Below are 24,879 nucleotides of genomic sequence, written 5' to 3' on the forward strand. Positions count from 1 at the left end.
TGGGGTTTTGCCACAAAGTATACCACAATGAAGTGGTTTTCTCCTTTCTGTCCACATCCTGGAAGTATTGAGGTTTCAGAGCTTACGGCTCCATCACGAACTCAGCCTCCTCTTCCCTCCTGGTAGGAGCCTGTCACCCACGCATGGACAAAAAAAAATAATTCCTGTTGTTTCAGTATCTGATTTGGTATTTTAGAAGAGATCACAAAGGGGAGTTTCTCCTTGGTGTCTGAGTCAATGCCTCATCCCCTTACAATGCCCTAAGAAATCTCACAGACAAGGTACTGACCCACATATACCATATATTTCAATACTGCTATTTTCATCGCTTTGTGACAAGAGATTACAAAGATATAAAGGACCAAATTAGGAGAACGCAATTCACTGTCATTACTTACTTCAAAAGCAAATAAATGGTACACAACCTGGTCTTGCAAAATATGAGGGGAAATTTCTTTTGACCAAATAGAAATTAAAGATTAGTTTCACTCTAGTATGTGCTTTTCCGCAATATTTTTTTTCCAGTATTATTTCTTTACATACTTAAAGTAAAGTACATGAATTCATCAGTTCCAAGAACCTTTTGTACTGAGAACTGAGTCATTAGATGTGGCATCAAGATAAACATTTCAAGCTTTCCAATCACCTAACATTTTGCCGCTCCTTCTCCCACAGATGTGCAAATGAACCTACTGCCTTAATATAAAGTAACTGCAAATTACTTCAGCAACACCAACAGAATATTTTCCACAGCAAACTAAACACCCAACTGCCAAAAAAAAACCTACCATGTCTTTTTGCTTGTTTCGGTTTTCTGACTACACCCAGCTTAGGGTACACAGGGGTTATTACCGGCTGTACAAGGATCAAACGTCAGCCTACTGCATTAAAAGCACAGTACTGTGAAAAGAAAAGATTATATTCTAACAAGCCATATAATTATAGGCAACAGTTCTCGTTACTAGGTATAATTTGCCACATAAGTAAACACATCTCCATCTAAGTAGTACCACTGATGATTTTAAATAGGCAGACTAAATTGCATTCTTCAAAGATAAAGACAATCACCTGCAAACTAACCATTTCATTTTGGTTGGTTTGTTTTGCTTTTGTCTTTGTGGGTCACACCAGGCAATGCTCAGGGGCTGCTCCCGGCCCTGCACTCAGGAATTACTCCTGAAGGTGATCGGGGACCATATGGGATACAGGGATCAACCTGGGCAGGTCACGTGCAAGGCAAACACCCTACCTGCTGTGCTATTGCTCCATCTTTTAATCCTGGGACCACACCCCACCACACTCAAGGGCTTATTCCTGGCTCCGGAGAGGGTCAGGGAACCACATGTGGTGCCACGTATCAAACCCTAGGTTAGCTTCATGCACGGCAAGCACCTTACCCATTGTACTATCTTTCCAGCCCCAATTTCTTACTATATACCAGGACTTGTGTTTAAGAATATAACTGGTTAATTGACACACCCCAAATAATAACTCTCAGGTAATCTTTAGCCTGAAACAAGCCTTCATTTTATTGACTACTTACAGTACAGTGATTTGGTATCTTAGCTGGTAATCAAAGATGGTTATGATTACAAGTGAGAGAAGACATGATCTCTCTACCAGATATCACCTCTCAGAAATATGGACTAACTCCATTTTGAGAACTAGAACTGCATCTCCTGGTAACTATGTGGCAGTCACACCCTGAGAACAGGAACAAGGCAAATGAAGTATACAGGACTTTAATTCTCCTACACAGGTGCACATAAAATTAGTTTATTAACGACTACATTTTGAAGCCAGCCATTTTGATTCCAATATTTAAATAACAAGTTGTTTAATATTAAAGCAGAAGGTACTGCCACAGCGTGACAGAAGTACAGTTTTATCCACAACCCTTCACACAATTATACATTAAATGCTATTTTTATTTAAGCAAGGCACCCCTACTTGTTCTAAAATATGGGATGTGCTACCCCACTGAAAAAAGCAAATGAGGAGACTTAGGTTTTTCCTACTAGAGCTGGTTTAAATTCAAGTGAAGCCATGAATGTCCTTCCTGGGCAGGACTTTTGACAGATCACTTCACAGTCTTGGGACTAAACACACACCCATAAGATTTACCCAAAAACACAAAACAAAGGGGTGGGGGGAGCTGTTCAGAAAACTTCGAAGCTCATCTCAGAAGTCCTTCCTCAAGCACACAGGCACGCGCCTTCAGCACAAGGCTTAGAAATAGGAAACATTTCTAAAAACGGGGAACTGCCAAATTGTCCTCATTTACACTCACTAACCTGTAGTTTTCTTTTTTTTTCCCTTTTTGGTCTTATTTTTTTCCCCATTTCTACCCCTAAGTAATCAAATACACCTAAAAATAAAACTACTCCGTCAAAACATACTGGCTCAAAGATGTGTAATGTTTTCTTGCTTTGGTGAGTACTTGGATAAAATAAATCGGTATTTATTCCATGAGAAGTTTTATATTAGAGGGCTCGATTCACAGGCAAAAAACAAAAACCTCAAACAGGTCATTTTGGTTTTGTTTTTGGGCCACCCCCAGCGACGCTCCTGGCTCGGGGACCATATGGGATGCTGGTGGGGGTCAAAGCCGGGTCGGCCCCTTGCAAAGCGAGCACTGTCCCCGCTGTACCGTCGCTCTGGCCCCCAGCAGGCAACTTTTTAAATGCGCAGAAGATTTTTAAGGATAGTGCTGAATAAAAAATGTGTAGTCTTAACTTTGGGCAACACATCCTCTATGAAAACAAACTCTTTAATCATATGTAGACCAGACTTTAAAATCAGATCCTGGGTGGTTTAAAGAAAAAAATTTCATTTGTAGTTTATTTTGCAATCCCCAACTAAATCTTTTTCTTTTCCTTTCTGAACAGTCCACTAAGGAATTTTTCTTAGAAGCAATTAATCCCAAGCCCCCAGATCCTTTCTCTAGCAGTTGCTGCTAAGAAACTGGAACTTTATATCCCATGTCCAAAAAGATGTGCAAATGAAATGCTTCTCGCTTCATCCTGAAACAAAAAATGATGCACAATTATTCAAATGACAAAAACTTGCACGAGTTCCCACACCATTTAAAATTACAAATTAAAAATAAATAAATAAATAAAACCTTAATTTTTCCAATTCTGGATAATTTATCTGGCAAACCAAGTTAAGGGTGAAGAAAACTAGTTAGGTACTAGTGTTTGCAACCCGGTATGGAAATAGCAATTTTCAGAGTTTAGCACAAAGTACATTACACAAATTCCTTAACAGCACAAGAGTGTGGGGCCTTATATCCAAAATTTGCCTGTAATAACTATAGGACAACTATAGTTATATGTAACAACTATAGATAACTATAGTACTGGAAAATTCCATTTGCTTTCAAGAAATTACAGATAAGTCTCAAAGGAATGTACCATACATGAAGACAAAGTATTTCAACTCACTAAAAGATTTAATAGGGGAATACACTACAAAACATGTGATCAAGGAAAGGTCTATCAAGATAAGTTTGTTATATTTAACACAAACTGACTTCCTAGGACAAGCAACCATTTGCATAATATTTTTATTTAAAAAATTGTAATCTATGTATATAAATATCAAAGATAACTCTGGCTTAAAATGTCTCATTTGAAACACCTCAGAACTGAAAAAATACATTTAGTGTTCAATGATTTAGTACCACTGAAGGTAAAACTATTACTTTCAGGCACATATCATAATGAATGTCAGCATAACACAAAGTAGACTTTATATAAGAAAAATTCTCAAAGCCACTATATAATGTATTTCATTTCCCAGGACAATTTCCATTCCTTATATTAATATTTCAATTATGATTGGTTTAACTAAAAAGAATAGTTTCTACCACATTACAAATAAGTTATATAAATAATCTGCCAATTCATAATGGCCACCACAATTGCACTTAAGTTTACCTGTTTATCTGGAATCCTTAGAAGTCGTCCTATTTTCCTTTTGGACATGAATTCAGGAACAATTCAATATACCTATGGTCTACGTATGACAAAAAAAAGTTTCATTTTACTGAAAAGGCAAACATACCGTGCCCATCATAATCAGAGAACAACTGAAATCACTGGCCCGTTTCTTTCCCTTATTAAAAACAAAGAATGTGGGGGGCTGGTGAGACAGTACCACAAGTAGGGATGCTTGCCTTGGACAGTCAACCGGGGTACAATCCCAGGTACGTGAGTAATCTCGGAGCACAAAGCCAAGACTGAGCCCTGCAATGCAGGGTGTGGCCCAAAACCAAATTTAAAATTTGTTGTTGTGTATTTACTGGGCCACATCTAGCAGTGCTCAAGGATCACACTCCTGGCAATGCTTAGAGGGACCATATGTGACTTAAAACCCCTGTACTATTTCTCCGGCCCCCAATTTTTTTTTTTTTTTTTTGCTTTTTGGGTCACACCCAGCTTTGCACTGGGGTTACTCCTGTCTCATGCACTCAGGAATTACTCCTGGCGGTGCTCGGGGGACCATATGGGATGCTGGGTCGGCCGCGTGCAAGGCAAACGCCCTGTCCGCTATGCTACTGCTCCTGCCCTCTGGCCCCAAATTTTTTAAACTGAAATCCTATTAATTTCTAAGTAAAAACATGCAGGATAACAGACAAATAATTTTCATTGTAATACAGTGGGGGTTTTAATTGCACTTAATCTAGGAGTATTATAAATAGTAACATTCCAAAGTAAAAATTCTAGGCAAACTCCAGAACAGAAACAGGCCTCTGCCAGCTCAGACAGAAATGACCCCGGAAGCCATGAACAGCACTTACGAACGTGAGACCGATCCTTGAGCATGGCTGCAACTGCATCCTCATGGGTGTCGAAGTGCACATCAGCTTCTCCCGTGGCCTTCCCACTGGAGCTGTATTCCATGGTGATTCTAACAGGCTTCAGGGGAGCAAAAAACTGCACAAGGGGAAAAGAAAGTCAAAGGCACATAGCGGCCCTCAGCCTACTCTCCGACAGTCCGCTGACTACACTAAACACGATGCAGTCTTCCCTCCTTCCATTTTGGGGCCACACCCAGCAGCGTTTAGGGCTACTCCTGCTCAGCCACTGCTCCTGGTGGTGCTCAGGGGATCCTGTGGCCACGGGGTCTGAGCCTGCACCCAGCACACGGAGCTCTCTCTCCAACTCCACCACTTCGTATGCATTCATGTACCTGGTCAATTTGATCTTAGTAAATTTCCCTTTAAAACAGCAGAGCAAGGGGAGAGACTCTCCAAACAATAATAGTGAGTTTTGTTGAAATACTGTATGCAATCAAAGTGAAAGTAAAGTGAAATTTATTAGTTACACAGGCGGGGGGGGGGGGCTGAGGGGGGGGCCTAGGGGCGTGGGGGGGGTTAGGGGTGCGGGGGTGCGGGGTGGAGCTATACTGGGATTCTTGGTGGTGGAATATGTGCACTGGTGAAGGGATGGGTATTCGAGCATTGTATAACTGAGATTTAAACCTGAAAACTTTGTAACTTTCCACATGGTGACTCAATAAAAAAATTAAAAAAAAAAACATAAAAATGCATTATTGCAAAAAAAAAAAAAACAGCAGAGCAACTATAGATATATCTCCTGATTTTCTTAAAAATCATGGTTTCACTTCGAGTAGTATCAATTCAGAATACTAAAAACCGTAAATCGGACTGGAAAGATAGTACAAGGGTTAAGGCACTTATCTTGTATAAGCCTGGTCCAATGCCTGGCATCTCATATGGTCCCCTGAGCTCTAAAGTCCTTGGGCAGTGCCAGGAGTGACCCAAACACCTCTTCCCTCTTCCCAATAATAAGATAAAAGCTATAAATACAATACCATACAAATAATTTTAAAAAATTTTAAAACAAGGGCCATTAAAAAAAAAATCGTGGGGCTGGAACAATAGCACAGCGGGTAGGGCGTTTGCCTTGCACTCAGCCGATCCAGGTTCAATTCCCAGCATCCCATATGGTTCCCTGAGCACTGCCAGGAGTAATTCCTGAGTGCAAAGCCAGGTGTGACCCAAAACTAAATAAATAAATAAATAAATTGTAATCATGGGGTAATGTTTAACCCATAAAACCAAATTCACAGCTTCTCTTAGTCTGCTTTCCCTACCCACATGACCTAATTATTTTTCAGAATCTTACATACTTTAAGAAAACATCTTACATCTTACATTTTGCAATCCCAGAACTAACCTCCCAATCCAGTCCTCATTCATGATTAAGGATTTCTCACTTGTCACTTGTCATCCAAGTGACTAGGTGACTAATGATTTAGTCACTTAAATACACACTGATGGATGGTGCCAGAGAGAGAGTATAGCGAATAGGGCGTTTGCTTTATACACAGCCAACCCAGATTTAATCCCCAGAATCCCTGATGGTCTCCTGAGCACTGCCAGGAGTAAATTCCTTAGTGCACAGCCAGGAGTGAGCCCTGAATACCACCAGACGTGGCCCAGTAATTGGGGTGGGGGGATAGAAAACACCACTGATGGAAGGGGTAGTGTGACCATTTTTTTTCCCATTCAACAAGTCTTCTATTCTATATACACTTATAAAGAGAGTCTACCAAATAAACCTGCCTTTTAAGAATTCATTTTACTTATATTTTTGACAATGCTAGGGACAGAGCCCAGGGCCTTACATATACAAGGAAAATATTCTACCACTAACGTCACATCCCTCGGTCCTATTTTCAAAATGTTTTAAATGGCGTACCATTGCACTGTAATGGTATTCACACCTCAGATGTGCTCCTGATGCACTGTTAACCATTTTTTCAATCACACACATACCTGGTAGTTGATCAAGATAACATAAATGGAGTAACCACACTGAGTGTTTATCATTCCAAACCAAACCAAGTAAACCACTGTACTTTCATTTGATGATTCCCACTAGGCTTTTTGAAATAACTGAGGTCCCACTATTAACTGAAGGCTCTGGAATAGATCTACATTAAATACATGATGAAATTCAGGAAGTCAACCAGCTGGCACTAAATAAGTTCATTAGCCAGCCATGATCCAGAGACTCAAATAAATCTCGGAAGAGATCAACAAGCTACAGAGATACTTCCAGACCCCAAAGTCACCACATCCAGTTAAAAATTTAACTCAGCTTATCGCTTGCTTCATTCAAAATTTTAGAATCCCTGGAGCAGTATCTCCTACTCTACATCACTGGTACATACCAAGAGCAGCACTGGATGGGATGTAAAGTAGAAGGCAACCAAGCAATCTCAATTAAGAAAATGTTAACACACAAGGCTCAATCGGTAACAACATGTTACCAATCTCTTATACAAGGGTTTGATGGCTCCAGGGTGAGATAACAACAATCTTCACACACTTTCTTCTAAGGAAATCTTTTTTGATCATTTTCAGAGAATTATAACAAGCGATACACAATAAATTATTCAGGGCCTGCTATTGGAGCAGGCTTGCATGGTGGTTGGAAAAACAGGAAATAACAGTGGTGGGAAGCTGCACTGAGGTGGGATGGGTGTTGGAATACTGAATGTAACAAATCATCATGAACTTAAAAAGAAAAACATTCAGTAAGTTTAAAAGAATAATCTTTTTTTTTCCCTCTTAGTTTTTGGGTCACATCTGGCTGGCTCTGTGCTCTGGGATCACACCTGGTCATGCTAGGGGACAATATGGGGTGCCAGAGATTGAACCACTGACGTCAGCCCACACGCAAGTCCAGTATTCCACCCAATGTATTATCACTCTGTCCCTATTTTTTAAATGCCAAACACCATTTTTTTTTTATATCTATTTATTTTAGCAACTCTGGGTGGTACTGAAACCAGGGCTTTGAACATGCAAGGCACAGAGCTACACTGCAGGCCCCAACAAAAAATACAGTCAAAGTTTGATGCTGAAGAGACAGCACAGGGGTCAAGGCGTTCACTTGGCATGTGTCCAACCCCAATCCAATGCCAACCACTGTTGCATCTGGTCGCCCAAGCACCACCAGAAGTGATGCCTGAGCACACACAGGTTTAGCCCCCATACGAAACAAAACCCAAAAATGTCTGTAATTGCTCTTTTACATTTTTGTCATGTCTTAAAGTTTTCTAGACTCAGAAAAACAAGGGCTGAATCAATTTAGACCAAAAACAAAAAATCAAACTTCTGTTACTTCGAATACTAAGCATGTACCATATTCTACAACTAAAAACACCTCCTATGTGGAGACTGGAAAACAGTCCAGTGGCCTATAGCCCACAGTTTGGATGCAAAAGGGCCAGGTTCGATTCCTGGCATTGCAGGGAATAACCCCTGAGCATCACCAGGTGTGGACCCAAACCACCAAAATTCCAATATTGTCATGTATGATCTTAAAATAATAAAACGCATAGTAATCAGCTTTAAAAAAATCCACAGAAAAGAAAAACAAGACCATACTTTCAGGGATCATGTTTATAGTTACTAGAGATGTTTCTCTGATCGTGCAGAGGACCCTAAGCCACGAGGACGAACCAGAGGATCCTCTGCGAAGCTGGTTCTAGGGACTGCTTTCACAACTACCTTTTACCACTGATGGTCGTTCTCTTCCTTCAGAAGGGTGTGGGGAAAGAAATGCAATCAAAAGAGACCTCCACAAGCATGAAATTGCCTCGCAACTATACAAAGATACACCAGAAATTTTATTTTCTACCATCCCCAAATTAATACAAGCTCAATTTCAAAACTTTTTGCTCAAACTATTAAGAACGAACATCTTACTGCCACATACGTTTATAATGTCTTGGGCATTGGCTTGGAAAGGCAACCCTCTCATGTGGACAAAATGGAGTGAAGGCGTAGTTCCAAAATCAACAGCTTCTGGAAGCTTTTCTGGTATCTCCTTAGGCAATTCTGGGAGGTGGAATAAAGAGCAGTGTCAAGAATATAAAAGTTTCAAGAGTTAACAGATTATAGTATTTCCAATTCCTAAATTCCTCTGAATGCTAACAGACCCAATAATATAAGCTAAAATCGCTTGAAAAATATCATTTGAAATCCCCACCACCTATAAAAATACTTCCTTAGTGGCTGGAGTGACAGTACAGCAAGTACGGCCCTTGCTTGCACTCAGCTGACCGGGCGGGCTGATCCCCAGTACCCTGCTAAGATCCCCCCAGCAAGTCAGGTGTGATCTCTGAGTGCAGAGCAAGGAACTGCCCTCTGCAAAAAAATTTTGAACAGTGACTGGAGACAAAGCAATGAATACCAGAGGACAGCAGCCCGCCGGAGATCTCTCACGACCCCATATGGAGTCAATCCCACCGGGCACCTCAGACCGAGCACGTGTGCCAGCTTCACGTGTTCCGGGTGAAACCCTGATGGCTACGAGCTTCCAGACGCAAAACCCAGTACGCAGGATCAGGGACTAAGACTCCAGGCCACATGACTGCTATGGAGACGGGTCGGCCCTTCCCGTACCCCCCCAGCCCCGCCACCCCCGTCCGCTCAGGGTTCTGACTGTCACACCCACAATCTGCCTCCGGGCTCCATCTCAGCGCATCAGCAGCCTTGACCCAGAGACGGCCCAATCATTTACACTTTTAGAATCCCAGAAGCACAAAAGCGGCCGCGTGACCTCTCACGATATTCATAATAAGCAATAGAAAATAAATTATTTAGCATCTGCTGCTGGCAGGCAGGCTTGAACGGTGGTGGGAAAATTTGAAATAATGGTGGCTGGGATTGGTGCTGAAACATTGGATGTAATCAATTAATGTGAACAATCTTATGACAATAAAATTGAAAACAAAAAAGTCACTGGAACACCCAACTTTTAGTGTTTTAAATTACTACCAGATTAAGAATCTAGCTCTCTGTGGCAACAGAGAAGGTAAAATGATTATGTCAGAAATCATCAGGGTAAGACAAACTTCCTGAATTATAGGCACTGAAAAAAACAGGAAGAATAAATGTCGTCAGAGAACAGCAGTTAAAATAGGATTATCATGCTACAATTGTTTTTGGAGGGTCAAAAATTAGAAATACAGACAGAAACAAAGCTCTTCTTTAGTCCTCGTCTGGTTTTTGGCCCATCTTTCCCCACCTCATTGAATAAGTGTTGGTATTTTACTTTTGGTATTTTATGCCACCCTGCTTATGAAAATCTATAAAAATTAAATTTTAAAAATTAGAGGCCAGAGAAATAGTACAAAGATCAAGGTGCCTGCCATGCACTCAGCGGAGCCTGGCTGGAGTCCCTGGCCGCACAGCACGGCCCCTGAGCACTGGCAGGAGTGATCCCTGAGCAAGAGCCAGGAGCAACCCAGGTACTGCCGGAGTGACCGCAAAACAAAACCCCTCCAAAAAGCTAATACTTGGGCCTCTCTGCATATATTCAAAGTACATGTTAAATCTTCGACTCATTTTACTTCTCCTAAAACCTTACAACTACATACGAAACAATTAAAAAACATTTTAACAAATGTCAAAACGTTACAGATAAACTGAGTGAGTCTCAGGAAGCAGCAAAGCCCCACCTATTTCTTTTTCAGTTTCAAAAGCAGTCGCGGGTCGAATATCTTCATTTACTTCGTGTTCTTCAAAGACCATTTCTGGCTCCGTGATATACTTAGCGGTAGGAGAAGATGCCATTTTCTTTCCCTTATGAGAACCAACATGGGTTCGCACTTCATTTCTTCTGCTTGGAAAAATCTCTATGTATCTATGTCAGAAAAAAAAAAAAGCAAGCAGGCACAAATGGTACAAACTATATTAAACTCATTAAACAAAAATGCGTGCGTATGAGTCCAGAGAGACAGCAAGGTGCTTGCCTTGCACATGGCTGACCCTAGTTTGAGTTCCCAGCACCCTATCATACATGTCTCCTGAACAACACCGAGGGTCACTTCTGTGCATAGATCCAGAAATATGGTGCCCGAGTGCCCCCCCCAAAAAGCATGTTATTTCCACAGTTTATGAAATACGAGGGTTTAAAACAGTAGATAGGAGGAAGAGTAAGAATAGCTCTATCAGGGCAGCCCAAGTAGCTCAGTCACATTCTGGGTTTAATCCCCGGACTATAAAGTAGGTGTATTAGCCCAGGAAAAAGCACACTCAACAGGTCCCAGATTTAATCCCCATCCCAAGTTTTCTTCATATAATTTTAACTAGGCGGGGTTGCAGCTCAATGGCAGAACACAGGTCTCACCAATCTGAGGCCTTAAGTTTGAAGCCTGAAGTTTGATCCCTGTATCATCAAAGGAAATAAAAACATATAATAGAATTTACTAATATTTGTTATTCTCTTTTGTTTCCTACAATTAACTGGGTAAGAAGAGTATTTTGTGTTCTTTATCAGTTGCAACAATATCCAAGTCTTATAATTCAACTCTAAAAAAAATTTAATCACATTAATAAAATACATTACAGGTCAAAGTGTAGGACCAGAAAGAGGGAGATCAAGAAACAGTGCACGCTCTCACAGCAGAGGGCCTGCGCTGGGTCCCAGCACTGCATGGTCGCAGGCACAGCTGGAGCGATCCTGGAACCATCAGCGAGGAAGAGCCCCAAAACCAACTAGAAAAAAATTTTTTTTTTCTTTTTGGGTCACACCCAGCAATGCACAGGGGTTACTCCTGGGGGGAGCCTGGGGGAGCTCGAGCAGGCCCCAGTAACGTCTCCATTGTGAGACTTGTTGTCACTGTTTTTGGCATATCGAATACGCCATGGGGAGCTTGCCAGGCTCTGCTGTGCGGGCGGGATACTCTCGGTAGCTTGCCGGGCTCTCCCGAGACGGATGGAGAAATCGAACCCGGGTCAGCCGCGTGCAAGGCAAATGCCCTACCCGCTGTGCTATCACTCCAGCCCGCATACGTAATATATACAAGGTAATATATGCACACACAGACAGATCTACAGATAATACAGGAAAAATTAATTCAGCAAATACAGCTAATTATCAACTAATTGCGGGTATTTGACAGTCATTATATCCAATTTTCTATGTACAATCTGTCATTTTTACATGTAGCACAGTCACTAAAATTCTAATATATATGATTCTTCTGCATCGTTAGTATCTGCTCTGCTCACCGGTTACCAATTTCTTCCCTGTGTTTTAACAGGGCCTGGTTAGCCATTTCTGGTTCTTCAAACTGCACGTAGGCTTCTCCTGTTTTTCTTCTCCCTCTGTAGTCCATAACGAAAGTTATGTCTACTATATTTAGTCCTAGGACATCAAAGAATGAGTAAACTATTAATGCTAATAAATGTTCTTAATCCTTAGAATCAACACACAGTCATTAATTATTCATCTATTTTATGAGCAAATTTGAGGACTGTTTTGCCAGAGAATTACAGGGCTATTCTGCCAGTCCCAAAAACTGTCTTAATGGAAACAAAATTACTATGCAGCCTAAAGCTACTAACAACCTGCATGCCTATATGTACTTCAGTACTGCTCATGGTCCAAGCAGAAGCAATCCATCTAAAACAAAATTATTGGGTGAGGATGTGCCTCAGTGGCAGAGCACATGCCATGCATGTGTAAGGCCCTGGACTCAACCTCCAGCACTGCAATAAGATACTCTCTCTGTTAGCCATTAAGTATTAAAGGAAGTAGCAATTTATTAAACGTGCCTATTTCACAACTAGGAATTTGAAAACGATTTCCAATCATACAAACTGCTATCATGATAGGCTATTTTCTTCAGTATGAGTGAACCCTCTTGAAAGCTGGTAGCACCCAAAGATAAGCTTAAGTTTAAACACATATAATATAGGACCAAAAAGATGGCTCAACAGGCTGAGACGGCTCTGCATCCAGGAAGCCAGAGAATTCTATCCCTGCACCACATGGTCCCTGAGCCCTGCAGGAAGACACCCCAAACACAGAGCCGTAAGTAGCCGAGTCCCTCTCAGTGTCCCCTCCCTCCCAAAAACCCACTTATATAACTTGTAAATACTAGAAATCTAAATGAGAAGTTCTCCCTAAATAAACCTAATGTGTTTGCATGCTATTACCTAGGTTGACCTAAGATACAGGGAAAAAAAAAAGATGAGGCTACAAACACGACAAAACTGAAATGCACCTGCAAAAAAGTCTACGATGTCCTTCTCGTTGCAACTATAAGGAAGTCCTCTCAAACGAACCACACCATCATTTACCACAGGCGTAGATTTGACCTGAAGGCTCTTCATTAAGGCATCCACATCTTCGTTGTTTATCTCATACACTACAAAGGAAGGAAAGATACCCAGAATTTAGAGGAAAAAAAGAGGAATAAGCCCTTTAAAAATAAGAAAACACAATGCCACTTAGTGGTAACTGAAGAATTTCAAAACTATTATTATTAACCTTTACATGCTATATCTAACAAAAAAGACATGACATTTATTGCACAGTTACTACATGCCAGGCAACTCATTTAAACACCGTAATACAGGCAGTGACAAGTCATGGTCCACACTGTCATTTATAGGGAAGGAACTAAAAGTCTCTGTGCTTCATTTTCACATCCCATAAAAAGCATATTTACAAATACCATTAAGGATCGAATGAAAAAATACTTTAGAAAATATGAAGTCTGACACTGTAATCCCAAAAAGTTGAAACGGACTTCACATACCTTCCACATACCGCTGCCCCATGTACATACGGTGCTTTTCTAAGGCTTTTTGCACATCCTGGTCAGACTCCATTTCGATTAAGGCATCACCCCTTCGTTTCCCATCTCTGTTTAACAGGAAGTGTATTCCATTCTCACCATTGCGGATTCTGCAGTCTGAAAGTATGCAAGTACAATTAATTACAATCAGAAACCCACATTCAGCTCAATTACGGTATTCCAGTGCGACCTTCCACAACAATAGGAAGCAGCAACCAAAATGCCTGTCATAGTCCTTACAGGAACCTCATCACTGAAGTCATCCAAATGCGAATGAGATGGCAGATTCTAAAATATTCCAAATAAAAAAGAGACAAACCCTAGCACAGAAACCTAGACTCTCCTTACCATTAAATGGCATTTCAAACTAGGTCCAAAATGAAAAGTCTTATGTTTATTTCAATGTTTCCATGTTTCAAATCAGTTTAAGAAAATCAAAATGTAATTAAAGATGAATGTCTTTTTTTTTTAAATTACCATAAGAACTCTAAAGCAATATTTCTCAAATAAGATCCATACTGGAACCCTGTGGACCCCCAGGATATTCCCACCAATGAAAATTATATAAATAAGGGGCCATCACACTGCCAACCAGTAGGACGGTCGTGTAAGAAGGAAACAAGGTAAGGTAGAAGAGGGGCCCTAGTCTACAGTGGTTGAGAAACAGTGCTCTAAAATATTAACTACAAAAGTAACCTTGCAGGTGCAAAGAAGACTGAAGTACATGTGTTGCATGAAGGAGCCCTGGGTTGAATCCCTGGCACTGCATGGTAACCCAAGCACATCTGGGGTATGTTTCCCAATAAGCAGTAATTTTGTAACCTTAGTTTAAACACCCTTTCGTTATCAAGAAAAGGGATCTCCATACTGAATACTTCATATAATAGATGCAAGTTGAAGATATAGGTGGCTTTATAAAATGCTTGATCCACACAGTACTGGAGTCTTTTATATACTGTTATCCTACTTTGAAAAATATAGGTGGTAGGGTCTAAAAACCTGCTAAAAGGGACCTGAGTGATAGACAGCACTGCAGGGTGGGCGCTGGCCTTGCATGGGGGCCATCTGGGTTCGATCCCAGGCACACGGTAAGGTCCCTAAAGCCAAGAGTGATGCCTGAGAACAGAACCAGAAGAAAGCCCCGTGCACTGGTGAGCAGGGCCCAAAAACCAAAACCGAACAAAAAGTTGAACTCATCTTGAGAGAGAAAAATAATAGATAATAACTAACTAAAATATTAAACAAAGAGGGCCAGAGTACAGTGGGTAGGGCTCTTGCCTTGCATACAACCGATCTGGGTTCAATCCCCAGCATCCCATATGGTCCCCTGAGCACCGCCAGAAGTCCTGAGTGCAAGCCAGGTGTGACCCCAAAACAAAAGAGAAGGACCATTGTATGACGCAACCCAGGTTTCATCCCAGGATCCCCACATGGTTCCCAGGAACCAACAGGAATGATGCCTGAGTACAGAGCCAGGACTAAACCCTGAGTACTTCCCGGTATGACCCAAAAACAAACAAAAATTTTCCCCAAAATGGGGTTGAAAATATAGTACAGGGGTGGGGTATTTTCCTTGCAAGCAGCAAGGTTCAAGCCCCAAAATCCCATATGGATCTCCGAAGCCCACCAGCAACGAACAATTCCTGAGCACAGAGCCAGGAGTAAGCTCTAAGCCATCCTGGGTGTGACCTCCCCACCACCAAAAAATAAATAAATAAATAAACCAAAAAAACAAAACTGGCTTCATACCATGTCATTTTAACATGAAATATTTTTGTTAAAGTCCTTAGGAGCCAGAGGGGGAGTACAGCAGGCAGGATGCCTGCGTTGCAAGCGGCAGACCCAGGTTTGATTCCTGGCATCCCATATGGTCCCCCATGCACTGCCAGGTGTGATTCCTGAGGGCAGAGACAGGGTGAAGCCCTGAATACTGCCAGGTGAGACCCCAAACAACAAAACAAAGTCTTTGAAGCATGGTCTCAATCATGGCATGCATGCTGTCACTTGGTGTGCGGATGTAACCAGCTAGATGTGATAATTCCCAACCAACAAATAGGATGTGGACCGGAGAGTCTAATTTAGAGTCTGAGATTCATCTCTTACAATTCAAATGTAATCAATTTAGGACAAATATAATATATACCTGAGAAAAAGTTAAGCACATCTTCCACAGTGCAGGACCATGGTAATCCTTGAGCTCGAATCAGATAGACATCATCCACTTCCTCTCCTAACTTGGTGGGAGCCACTTCATACTCGGGGAGAGGTGGAAGGTCTTCCAAGTAGGTAGTTTTGGACTCCTTCCAAGAGAAATAGAGAATTGTAACAATATTTCTGACAGCCTACTTAAAAATGTTTGTTTTCACAAGTTAATGCTCTTGGCGTTATTTAGGGAGCAGTTACTATTTCGAAGTCAAGAAGTAAACACCACAAATCTAACTCCCTGTTCTAAATTGCATATCTTAAAGCAACATGCAGGTATATCCGAATGGTTTGGCTAGACGAATTTTATTCAGGGCTTATTCTCAAATTCACCAGTCCCAATTGTATTTATATGTGTTTTGGCTAACAAGGGACAAAAGTGGTTCCCTTCAATATAACAAACACGATGGCCTCCTAATTACCTTGTGCCATTACAAATACCCTCATTTCAAAAAATGACCACTAAGATTGTAGATATTCTGGAAATCCAAATAAGAATAGACTCAAGGTACAAGAGGGCCCTGGCAGAAGGATTTACAGTGACAGATACAGACAGGGCTTCTAATTTCAGAGGTAAGGGCTAAAGCAGTATTAAAACAAAAGTTCATTGGTGAAACAGCAAGACTCCCATTTACCAAATAGTCAAGGATTTTGGTTAAATTACTGTTCTTAACCTGGCAGAAAAAAGGGATAAAAAGGGATTTTTTTTTAAATAAAGATATTTATTAATGGGTAAATCAACAAGAAGGATGCTTGGAGAGATGAATCTGCCAGATGAAGAAGAAAGAGAGCTTAAGAGGCACTAATGGTAATGAGGTAACAAGTCTAAAGCATATAACTTAAAAAAAAAAAACATTTTATTGGCCAAAACCAAAACTGAAATTTAGTAAGTAATCCAACAAACCCCTGACCAGGAGGCCAACTCAGATTTTTTTTTTGGGGGGGGTCACAACCGACAATGCACAGGGGTTACTCCTGGCTCTGCACTCAGGAATTAACCCTGGCGGTGCTCAGGGGACCATATGGGATGCTGGGAATCGAACCCGGGTCAGCCGCGTGCAAGGCAAACGCCCTACCCGCTGTGCTATCGCTCCAGCCCCATAACTCGGATTTTTAAGACGTGCTCCCTACGGGGGTTAAGGAAAGACTTGCTTCTCAATCCCGTCATTACACAGGGATTGATGTCTGGACTATAGGGATTGAGGGGCTACACTGACAGTAGAGCAGGGACAGTGCATTTGCGTTGCACGCAGCTGACCAGGGTTCTATACGCCCTCCCCCCCTCCCCCCCACACCCAAGATGGTCCCTGGCGCCCTGCCAGGAGTGATGCCTGAACACAGGCAGCAGCAAGCGCTGAGCATCGCCAGTTGTGGCCCCAAAACAACAACAACAACAACAACAATCGTATATACGGAGTCCATGGTAACTTAATCTCCGGCGAGGTACATTTTTGAAAGCAACAAGCGCTACAATTTTCAGTCTGGGAAGGCAACTCGGGCTTTCGGTGATTTGCATTCCACTAGGCTAAGGAGACGCTTCGTTCCTTCCCATGTTCTTAAATTTTCGGGCAGATCTGCGTATCATTTTAGAGCCAGGCATCCATGTAAGAACTGTGTCGAACCCCAGCAGAGGCTCAACAGATATCCGCAGTCAATTTCACGGGGGAGGAAAAAAAAAAAAAGAAAAAAAAGGCAAGAAAAAGGCCTGCTCACAAAGACTTATTACAGCTGTGCGGTTTGGGGTTGCTTTTTTTTTTTTTAACAATAAAGGCGACATTCGCCACTCCCCCCGCCCCCCCTCCCATATTCCATAAGCATCACAAGCTTTTTTTTTTTTTACAGGAAAGGGGCCAGGATTTAAACCTCTGAGCGCAGCCACGAGCAGCCCCCCGTTTTCGTAAGATGCAAGTGGCTGCACAGGCTGGATTATTAAGATAATCGATGGCTCCCAACCACGAGCTACTGCGTAGCCCCAAGCGTGCGGACACGTCCCGGATGCCACGTAACGAGACAAACTCAAGCTTCGCACAAGGTACAAAAAAACGCTGGCAGGAAGGCCTGAAACCACACATCGCCTTTTTCTTTTTCTCCTCCTCCTCCTCCTCCTCCTCCCCCCGAAAATCCCGACCTCACTCCCGCTCCCCTTCGCCCCCGCCCCCACAATCCTGGCCTCCAGACCGCGGTCTCCTCCCCCGCCCTCGCCGCGCTCCCCTCCCCCAGCCTCAGTCTGCAAACTGTCCGGCCCGTTGGCGGTGACCCGTGGTCCTAAAGGACCTTCCGTCCCCGGGCGTGAAGGTGCAGAGGTGACCTTCAGTCCGCGGGGCGGGCCGCCTGTGCCCGGGGCCGGGGCCCGGGGCGAGCGCGCGGGGTCCGGCCTCCGCCCCCCGCCCCCCACCCCGGGCCGCGCCGCTCCCCCATCCCCGGAGGCCGCGCCGCCGCGGGCCTAGCGCCGGGGCTGCACCGCCGACTCCCGGCCCTCGGCGGGGTCCCGCGAGCGACCGGGCTGCGGAGCGGGGTGGGGAGGATGGAGGGGTGGGGGGGCGCGGGGGGGGCGCCCGCAGCCTCCCCAAACACCTACCATGGGTCGGCGGGAAACCAGGCCTCAACATTCGCCCCCAGCCACATTGACTCACACAGCCCAACCGAGCGGAGGCTGGAGGGGAGAACAAAACCAGGAGGAGACCGCGGCCTGCGAGACCGGCCCTTGTGGCGGGGGCCCAATCGGAGCACTGGGCCGGCGAAGGGGAGGGAGGCGTGCGGCGCCGGCCGCGGCTCCCCGGCGCGCTGGCGGGGGCGCGTGCGCGTGCGCGTGCGCGCGGCCGGGGAAGGGTCCCGCGCGCGCGGCCCCCACGTACCTGGCCGTAGCCGCGCGCCGGGCCGGCCCCCGCCGCCGCCGCCGCCGCCGCGGCCGCCGCCACCAGCGCGGGCGGCAGCAGCGGGGCGCGCAGGGCCGGGTAGCAGGCGGCGGCCGCGGCGGCGGCGGCGGCGGGGGAGGGCCCCGGCCGCGTGTGCAGGCCCCGCGGGGGCGAAGCGGCGGCCGTGGCGGCGCCGAGCAGCAGCAGCAGGCGGCGGCGGCCCGAGACGCCCGACGGGAAGGAGCCGGCGGCCGCGGGGAAGGGCAGGCAGGCGGCGCCCGAGCCGCGGCAGCTGCTGCAGTTACAGCCGCAGCCCCGGAGCAGCGCCCCGAGGACCCAGCGCGTGCCGGCCATGGCGTCGGGCGGCGGCGGCGCGGGGCCCGGGCCGGGCGGCGACTGCGGCGCGAGCGGCGGGGCGGCGGGCTCCAGGGCGGGGGAGGGGCGGGCACATGCGCCGCTCGCGCGGGGCCGCGGGCCGCAGGCGGACGAGCGCGCGCCGGGTCTCCGCCCTCGGGGCGGGGCGGGGGGCGCGGCCGGCCCGTCTCCGCCGGCTTTTTTTTTCCTCCCCCCGCCCCCCCACGCCTCCCGGAGCTGCCGTCGGAAGCTGGGCTCGGGCACACCCCGCCCCTTTCCCCGCGGATCGGGGTGCCGCTCACCGACGCCCCGCACGATCCTTCCCGGAATGCGCGACGTGGCGCGGGGGGGAGGCCGTTTCTGGTGGTCAGCAAGCAGAGACTAGGCGATCCCCTTCTCTGCCCCGCCCGCCCCCGGCCCCAAGGGTGAGGTTGGTGCAGAAGGCCAAGGACTGCAAATGAAGTGGCTCGATCCCTATTGCAGGCTGGTGCTGGGTCATCCGAAGGGCTAAGTCTACCCTAAAATAAAGAAGGGAGGGAAAAGCCTGTTGGCAAGTGTCTTCTGCGAAGGAACTGGTTGTGCAATTTCCCTCGTGTGATCAGATCTCAAATGCAAAAGCAGAGGGCGTCCCGCGGGGTAGGCTCTGATTTGGGGCCACACCTGGCGGTGCTCGGGGATCACTCCTGGCAGGGCTCAGGGGACCATACCGGGTGCCTGTGATGAAACACGGTCAGCAGTTTGCTAGGCAAACGCCCTACCCGCTGTGCTATCGCTCCAGCCCCGATATATGTACATAGATAGTTTTTAAATTACTGGGCCTTCGGGGGAGCTAGGGCTACTCTCGGAAGTGACAGGAGGCCATGCCAGTGGAAGTGCTCCTGGAAGGATCAGGCGCATCTGGAATCAAACCCTATGCCCTCCAGCTTCCTGGCCCTAATATGTACTTTTTTAATAATTTTTTTAGGGGTCCTGAGAGCTGATAGAGCACTTGTCTTGTACACAGCCAACCCAGGTTCAATCCCATATGTATGGTCCCTGGAGCTTGCCAGGAGTGATTCCTCAGTGCAGACAGAGCCAGCAGTAAGCCCTGAGCATACCTAAGTAGGGCCCCCAATTTTTCTTTTTAGCTTTTCCTTGTAGACTGCATGCAGCCAACGCGGGTTTTATTCCTTTGTCCCTCTCGGAGAGCCCGGTACGCTACTGAGAGTATCCCGCCCACACAGCGGAACCTGGAAAGCTACCTGTGGCACATTCGATATGCCAAAAACAGTAACAAGTCTCACAATGGAGATGTTACTGGTGCCTGTTCAAGCAAATTGATGAACAACGGGATGACAGTGCTACAGTGCTTCATTTAGAGAATATTGAAGATCAAAGAATATAACAACCTTGAATTTTAGAAATTACAAATCTTTTAAATCCTGTTACGAACTATCCTCTTTTTTTTTCTATGCTAAAATTTTTGTGGCTGCTGTTCATTTCTTAGTTACTTGTCTTCTGGTTGTGGAAGCATTTAATTAACCAGACACTTGCCACAATGACAACTGTCAAAGCAGAGTCCCTAACCACTGCGCACCATTAACCTGAAGGGTACTCCCGACCAAGGTGTAAGTGACTGTTCTAATACCCCCTAACGGTGTTTCAGGACGCCACATAACCTGTCTTGTAACCTGTAACACATCATGCATATTCGAGTGTTGTAGACGTCATCCTTTTCTGGGCACTACTAGCTAGACAAGATTAAGAGCCGGTTTCCGGTGAATGTTTTTTTAGACAGGCCAATTGAGAAATTTTTTTTTTTTTTTTTTTGCTTTTTGGGTCACACCCGGCGATGCACAGGGGTCATTCCTGGCTCATGCACTCAGGAACTACTCCTGGCGGTGCTCAGGGGACCATATGGGATGCTGGGAATCGAACCCGGGTCGGCCGCGTGCAAGGCAAACACCCTACCCATGTGCTATCACTCCAGCCCCCAGATTGAGAAATTCTTTATCCTGGATCTTATCCTTAACATTTTCTATTGTTACCCCAGGGTTCAGCTTTAAGAGTGCTATTCTTCCTCATAAAAGCTTTCACAAAGACCTTTGTCCTAGCAATGATTCTGCTGCAGATGGTGGTTGATAAAGGAACCCTTGCTAGAATTTTTAAAGCAAAGCCTCAAGAATCATGTCAGTGACCCTCCCTTAGATGATTTCAAGCTGACAAAAACTTGAAGAGAAAAAAAGAAAATGCCATGACATTTTGATGAACTGTTTTGAATATTTAATAGCATCTGAAGTTTATGCTATTTCTAACTTTCAGGGGAAAAGCGAATTCAGTATTCACTTAGAAAAACCGTTTCATGCCCCAAACAAACAAAAATCAGCTTAACTCTTGTGGAATGAAGCACAAAGAATATCAAAAAGGTGACTTCTTCATCTGAAAGATGAACAGGTCAGAGAAATTAGTACAGGCACTACAATGCATGCCTGGTACAATAAAGTGAATTTGCAAGAAGAGAGGAGCAAGCGAACAAATTCAGAGGACCGGACAGATAGATAGTACAGGGTCAGCGCCCAGCACTGCGTGCTTTTCCCAGAACCTAGAGTAGTCCCCAAGCCCCTCGGAGGGTTACCCAAACTCCTCCACCTCCAAAAAGAGCAACTTCAGAGAAGCAAATGGCATGATTCTGGGGAAAAGAAGGGGAATATTCAGCAATGTCAGGTCCTTACTAAGATCCATTTGCGACCAGGAAAATTGTCGTAGATTTATTGATGTAGAAAGGCTTTAGTATCCTTAGCCACAATTGTTTGGAGGTATTTTGGCAGAGACAGAATAAAACAGGCAAGGAAATGAAATAAAAAGTATCAAAAACCTTCTTATTTCGTAGGTGAAAAAAGGGATAAAGCAGTAAAGATACATAAGTCAAAACTGGGTTTTATTTTGCTCTGAATTAAATTGGGTGAGATTGATCGTGGAATTGATCAATAAATCGAGAAATGATCGTGAAAAATAATACATCTGAGAGGGGTTTAGTTGAATTATACAGAAGAAAATAGACTTAATAGGTGTGTAGATTCCTAGAAAGATGGCAGAGGACAGGTCACAAAATTAAGGTGCAAAGATTAGCTTTAAATATTAGGAGTTCCTCCATATTTTCAATAATAAATAATCATAAATCATACTGTTCTTGTGTCATGGTAATTTCCCTCTTAGAGGACTCTAAACAGTAATGCTGGAAGGTCATCAGCCTATTTCTTTGATAAGGATATCAGAGCTAGTGGAAAAGGAAAGAAACACTCTAGATTTGGGAGAGAGGAAGGGGGAGGAAGATCACTCTCATTCCTAGGAAAGAATGTTCAAAAGAAGCTGTCGGGACTCTAAAGAACACGTTATTAGGAGCTGGAAGAGAATGTGGAAGGGGATATTTGTTCAGATTACTAATAAATGAAGGAACTCATTTTATTGTCCGTGCCTCTAAATTCTTAGAGGTGAACATACTTTTCTTCTGATATGCAATGAGGTTGAGTTCATCTCAAAGAGCCCCATTCCACAGCCTTCTTTGCATTTGAAAGAAACAAAAAATCATGAACCATGGATGTCAATAAGTTTAGGGTGGCAAAAGGAAAAGCCAAGTACCATAAAAATAGTGCCCATTTGTGTAACCAGTGGTTAAGGTGCTATTCATCATCCAAGATTAAAGGAAGAAGTTTATTATGTTGAATAGAAACAAGAGAAATTCAGGAATTGGAGCTACTAGTTACTTTCAAGGAAAGACAAAAAGATGCATTTTACCACTTTTATCACTGGAGTCACAAACTCTTAAGATTTGTTTTCCCTGCAGTGATGCATTTCTTAGGTCAGCTTTGTTGGGTCACTCACAGTGAACAAACTGCTAGCCCATTCTTATATCTATCTATAGGCATTTGAGAATGCCTCTGTAAGAGCAAAATGTATCTAATTATGACTGACACAACTACAGCTTCCTCACCTGTTAAAATTACTTTAAAATTACAGTAAGTCTCTGAGAAAGAGGAGATAATGATGAGTCATTAATGAAATACATAATGTCATTATAGCCATTCAATATATGAAAGAAGCAGCTTAAAAACAACAGAATTATCTCATATTACCAGCCCATTTTTTCATGGTGAATATTTTTTAGTGAACAAGACCAGAAAAGTAAACTATATTCCTGAAGGAGTGAGTTCTTAAATATAATATCAACATGATTACTATAAGGAACTGATTTATTCCAGGCAAGACAATTACGAAACAATTTTCTATGGAGGCTGAATTCGTGGTACTATATAAAGCTCACACTAACGCTATCTAAAGTGGTGTGGTGGACTGCTGCATCTTCCGGCCATATGTGTATAAAGATAAAGTTAGAGGAGTGTTTCTGTTTGAAGCTGCTGAGACCTAGTCGCACTAACAAGCCTTTCCTAGAAGGGGAAAAACTAGGTTGTAACCAGAGTCCAAGGTTCAACATCAATGGGTACAAAATAACCAAGAAGTCTTTGATAATAGAATCACTCCAAACCTCTTTCTAAATAATATAAGAACAGAGCATTAAAAAAAAAAAGTCAAAGATGTTCCACAAGATCATACATAGAAACACAGACAAGGGTTGGCCACTGATTTTTGGTGGCCTCTCTCACCCCCATCTCCTCACAAGCAGACGCTGTTATGGGTCTTGTGTGGACTTTGAGAGACCTGTGTACTGTTTCCTCGCCTTTAACTTTGGTGATTCCGGTACACTTGGAATTTTGACAAGTTTTCCACCTGCTGTGAAAGGATATTCTAAAGCAATGTGTTCCTAAATTGAGAGCAAAAGGAAAAGGAAGTACAGTAGACAAACAAATCCTGTATTAAGGTTCAAAACAGAAGACTCTGGGGTAAGGCATGAAAAGGTAAATTCTGCTCTGATATTTGGAAGGGCGTGTTCCTCCCCTCTTTAATTAACAATATAACACAGGCAGAGAAAACCCCAGCGTCAGACACTTGGATAAAATCCTGACTATGTCACTGTCTTATTGTGCGACAGATCACACTTAACCCCTTCGATCATTGTTTTCCTAAATTATAAAAATAAAGCTAATATTTCCTACCATATAGTCTTGTGAGGTATCTGACCAATAGGAAGAACCTAGTATAGGTTCTTTGGGGCTGTTTTTTCTTTATTTTTATTTTTTTCAATTAGGCTTTGCTTATTTAGTTTTTGTTCTGGGATAACACCTGGCAATACTCAGGGGTTACTCTTGGCTCTGCACTCAGGAATCACTTCGGGCAGTGCTAGAGGGACCACATGGGATGCTGGGGATCGAACCCAGATCAGCTAAGTGTAAATCAAGCATCCTATCTACTGTACTATCTTTCTAGCCCCAGGGGGTGGTTTTTAAAGGAAATAGTTTTTATTGTGTGCAATTATGTTTCTTCCCCCTGAATTTCACCTCAATAATTATTTTTAATTGAAATGCAATTAACATAATCATTTCAATGTTATCTATTTATAAGACATCTAAGAACATGCAGCAGCTTCCTCGGAAAAATTAATTTTCTGTGGAAACATTCTGTATAATAAGAAAACACTGATATAAGGATTAACTGTAGAAGACCTGGTAAAGCTTATCCTGAGTCAAATGTATCTCACTGGTCTGATAAACATCACAGCAATGAGAATCATCAAGTGCAAAGATTTTGGAGATACCTAGTTCTCATATATTTAGTTCTCATATATTTAGCTTTTTGCCTGATTGCATTTGATACTAGGCTCTGTGTTATAACAAAATTCTTAGCTAATCAGATGAAACAAATATAAGAGTATGTGTGTATGTATACATGTATGTCTTGA

General features: G+C 43.8%; 1 protein-coding gene and 1 pseudogene across 2 annotated transcripts; one reads left to right on the plus strand and one right to left on the minus strand.

The window, feature by feature from the left end:
* Positions 1-1,499: 1,499 nt before the first annotated feature.
* Positions 1,500-19,090, minus strand: GRSF1 (G-rich RNA sequence binding factor 1). 2 transcript variants are annotated; one of them, XM_055139106.1, is made up of 10 exons: positions 18,693-19,090; positions 15,779-15,935; positions 13,597-13,752; positions 13,060-13,203; positions 12,062-12,197; positions 10,507-10,691; positions 8,760-8,881; positions 4,805-4,940; positions 3,942-4,020; positions 1,500-3,023 (listed from the first exon to the last, which is right to left on the minus strand). In XM_055139106.1, exons 1-9 carry the CDS (start codon positions 19,044-19,046, stop codon positions 3,971-3,973), a joined length of 1,440 nt encoding a protein of 479 aa, XP_054995081.1. In that variant the 5' UTR covers positions 19,047-19,090; the 3' UTR covers positions 1,500-3,023; positions 3,942-3,970. The 2 variants fall into 2 exon arrangements, with proteins under 2 accessions (XP_054995081.1, XP_054995082.1); XM_055139107.1 differs by lacking the exon at positions 18,693-19,090 and adding an exon at positions 18,416-18,636.
* LOC129405190 (small nucleolar RNA U3) lies at positions 8,419-8,595 on the plus strand (annotated as a pseudogene).
* Positions 19,091-24,879: the final 5,789 nt, after the last annotated feature.

The sequence above is a fragment of the Sorex araneus genome, chromosome 5 (assembly GCF_027595985.1).
Source record: "Sorex araneus isolate mSorAra2 chromosome 5, mSorAra2.pri, whole genome shotgun sequence".
NCBI lineage: Eukaryota > Metazoa > Chordata > Mammalia > Eulipotyphla > Soricidae > Sorex > Sorex araneus.

Coding starts and splice junctions, on each gene's coding strand:
- GRSF1 (XM_055139106.1), bottom strand. CDS start 19,046: ATGGCCGGCACGCGCTGGGTCCTCGGGGCGCTGCTCCGGGGCTGCGGC. Junction 13,753..15,778: donor TGTGCTTAACTTTTTCTCAG/GTATATATTATA, acceptor GCATACTTTCAG/ACTGCAGAATCCGCAATGGT. Junction 13,204..13,596: donor GGGGCAGCGGTATGTGGAAG/GTATGTGAAGTC, acceptor CTTCCTTTGTAG/TGTATGAGATAAACAACGAA.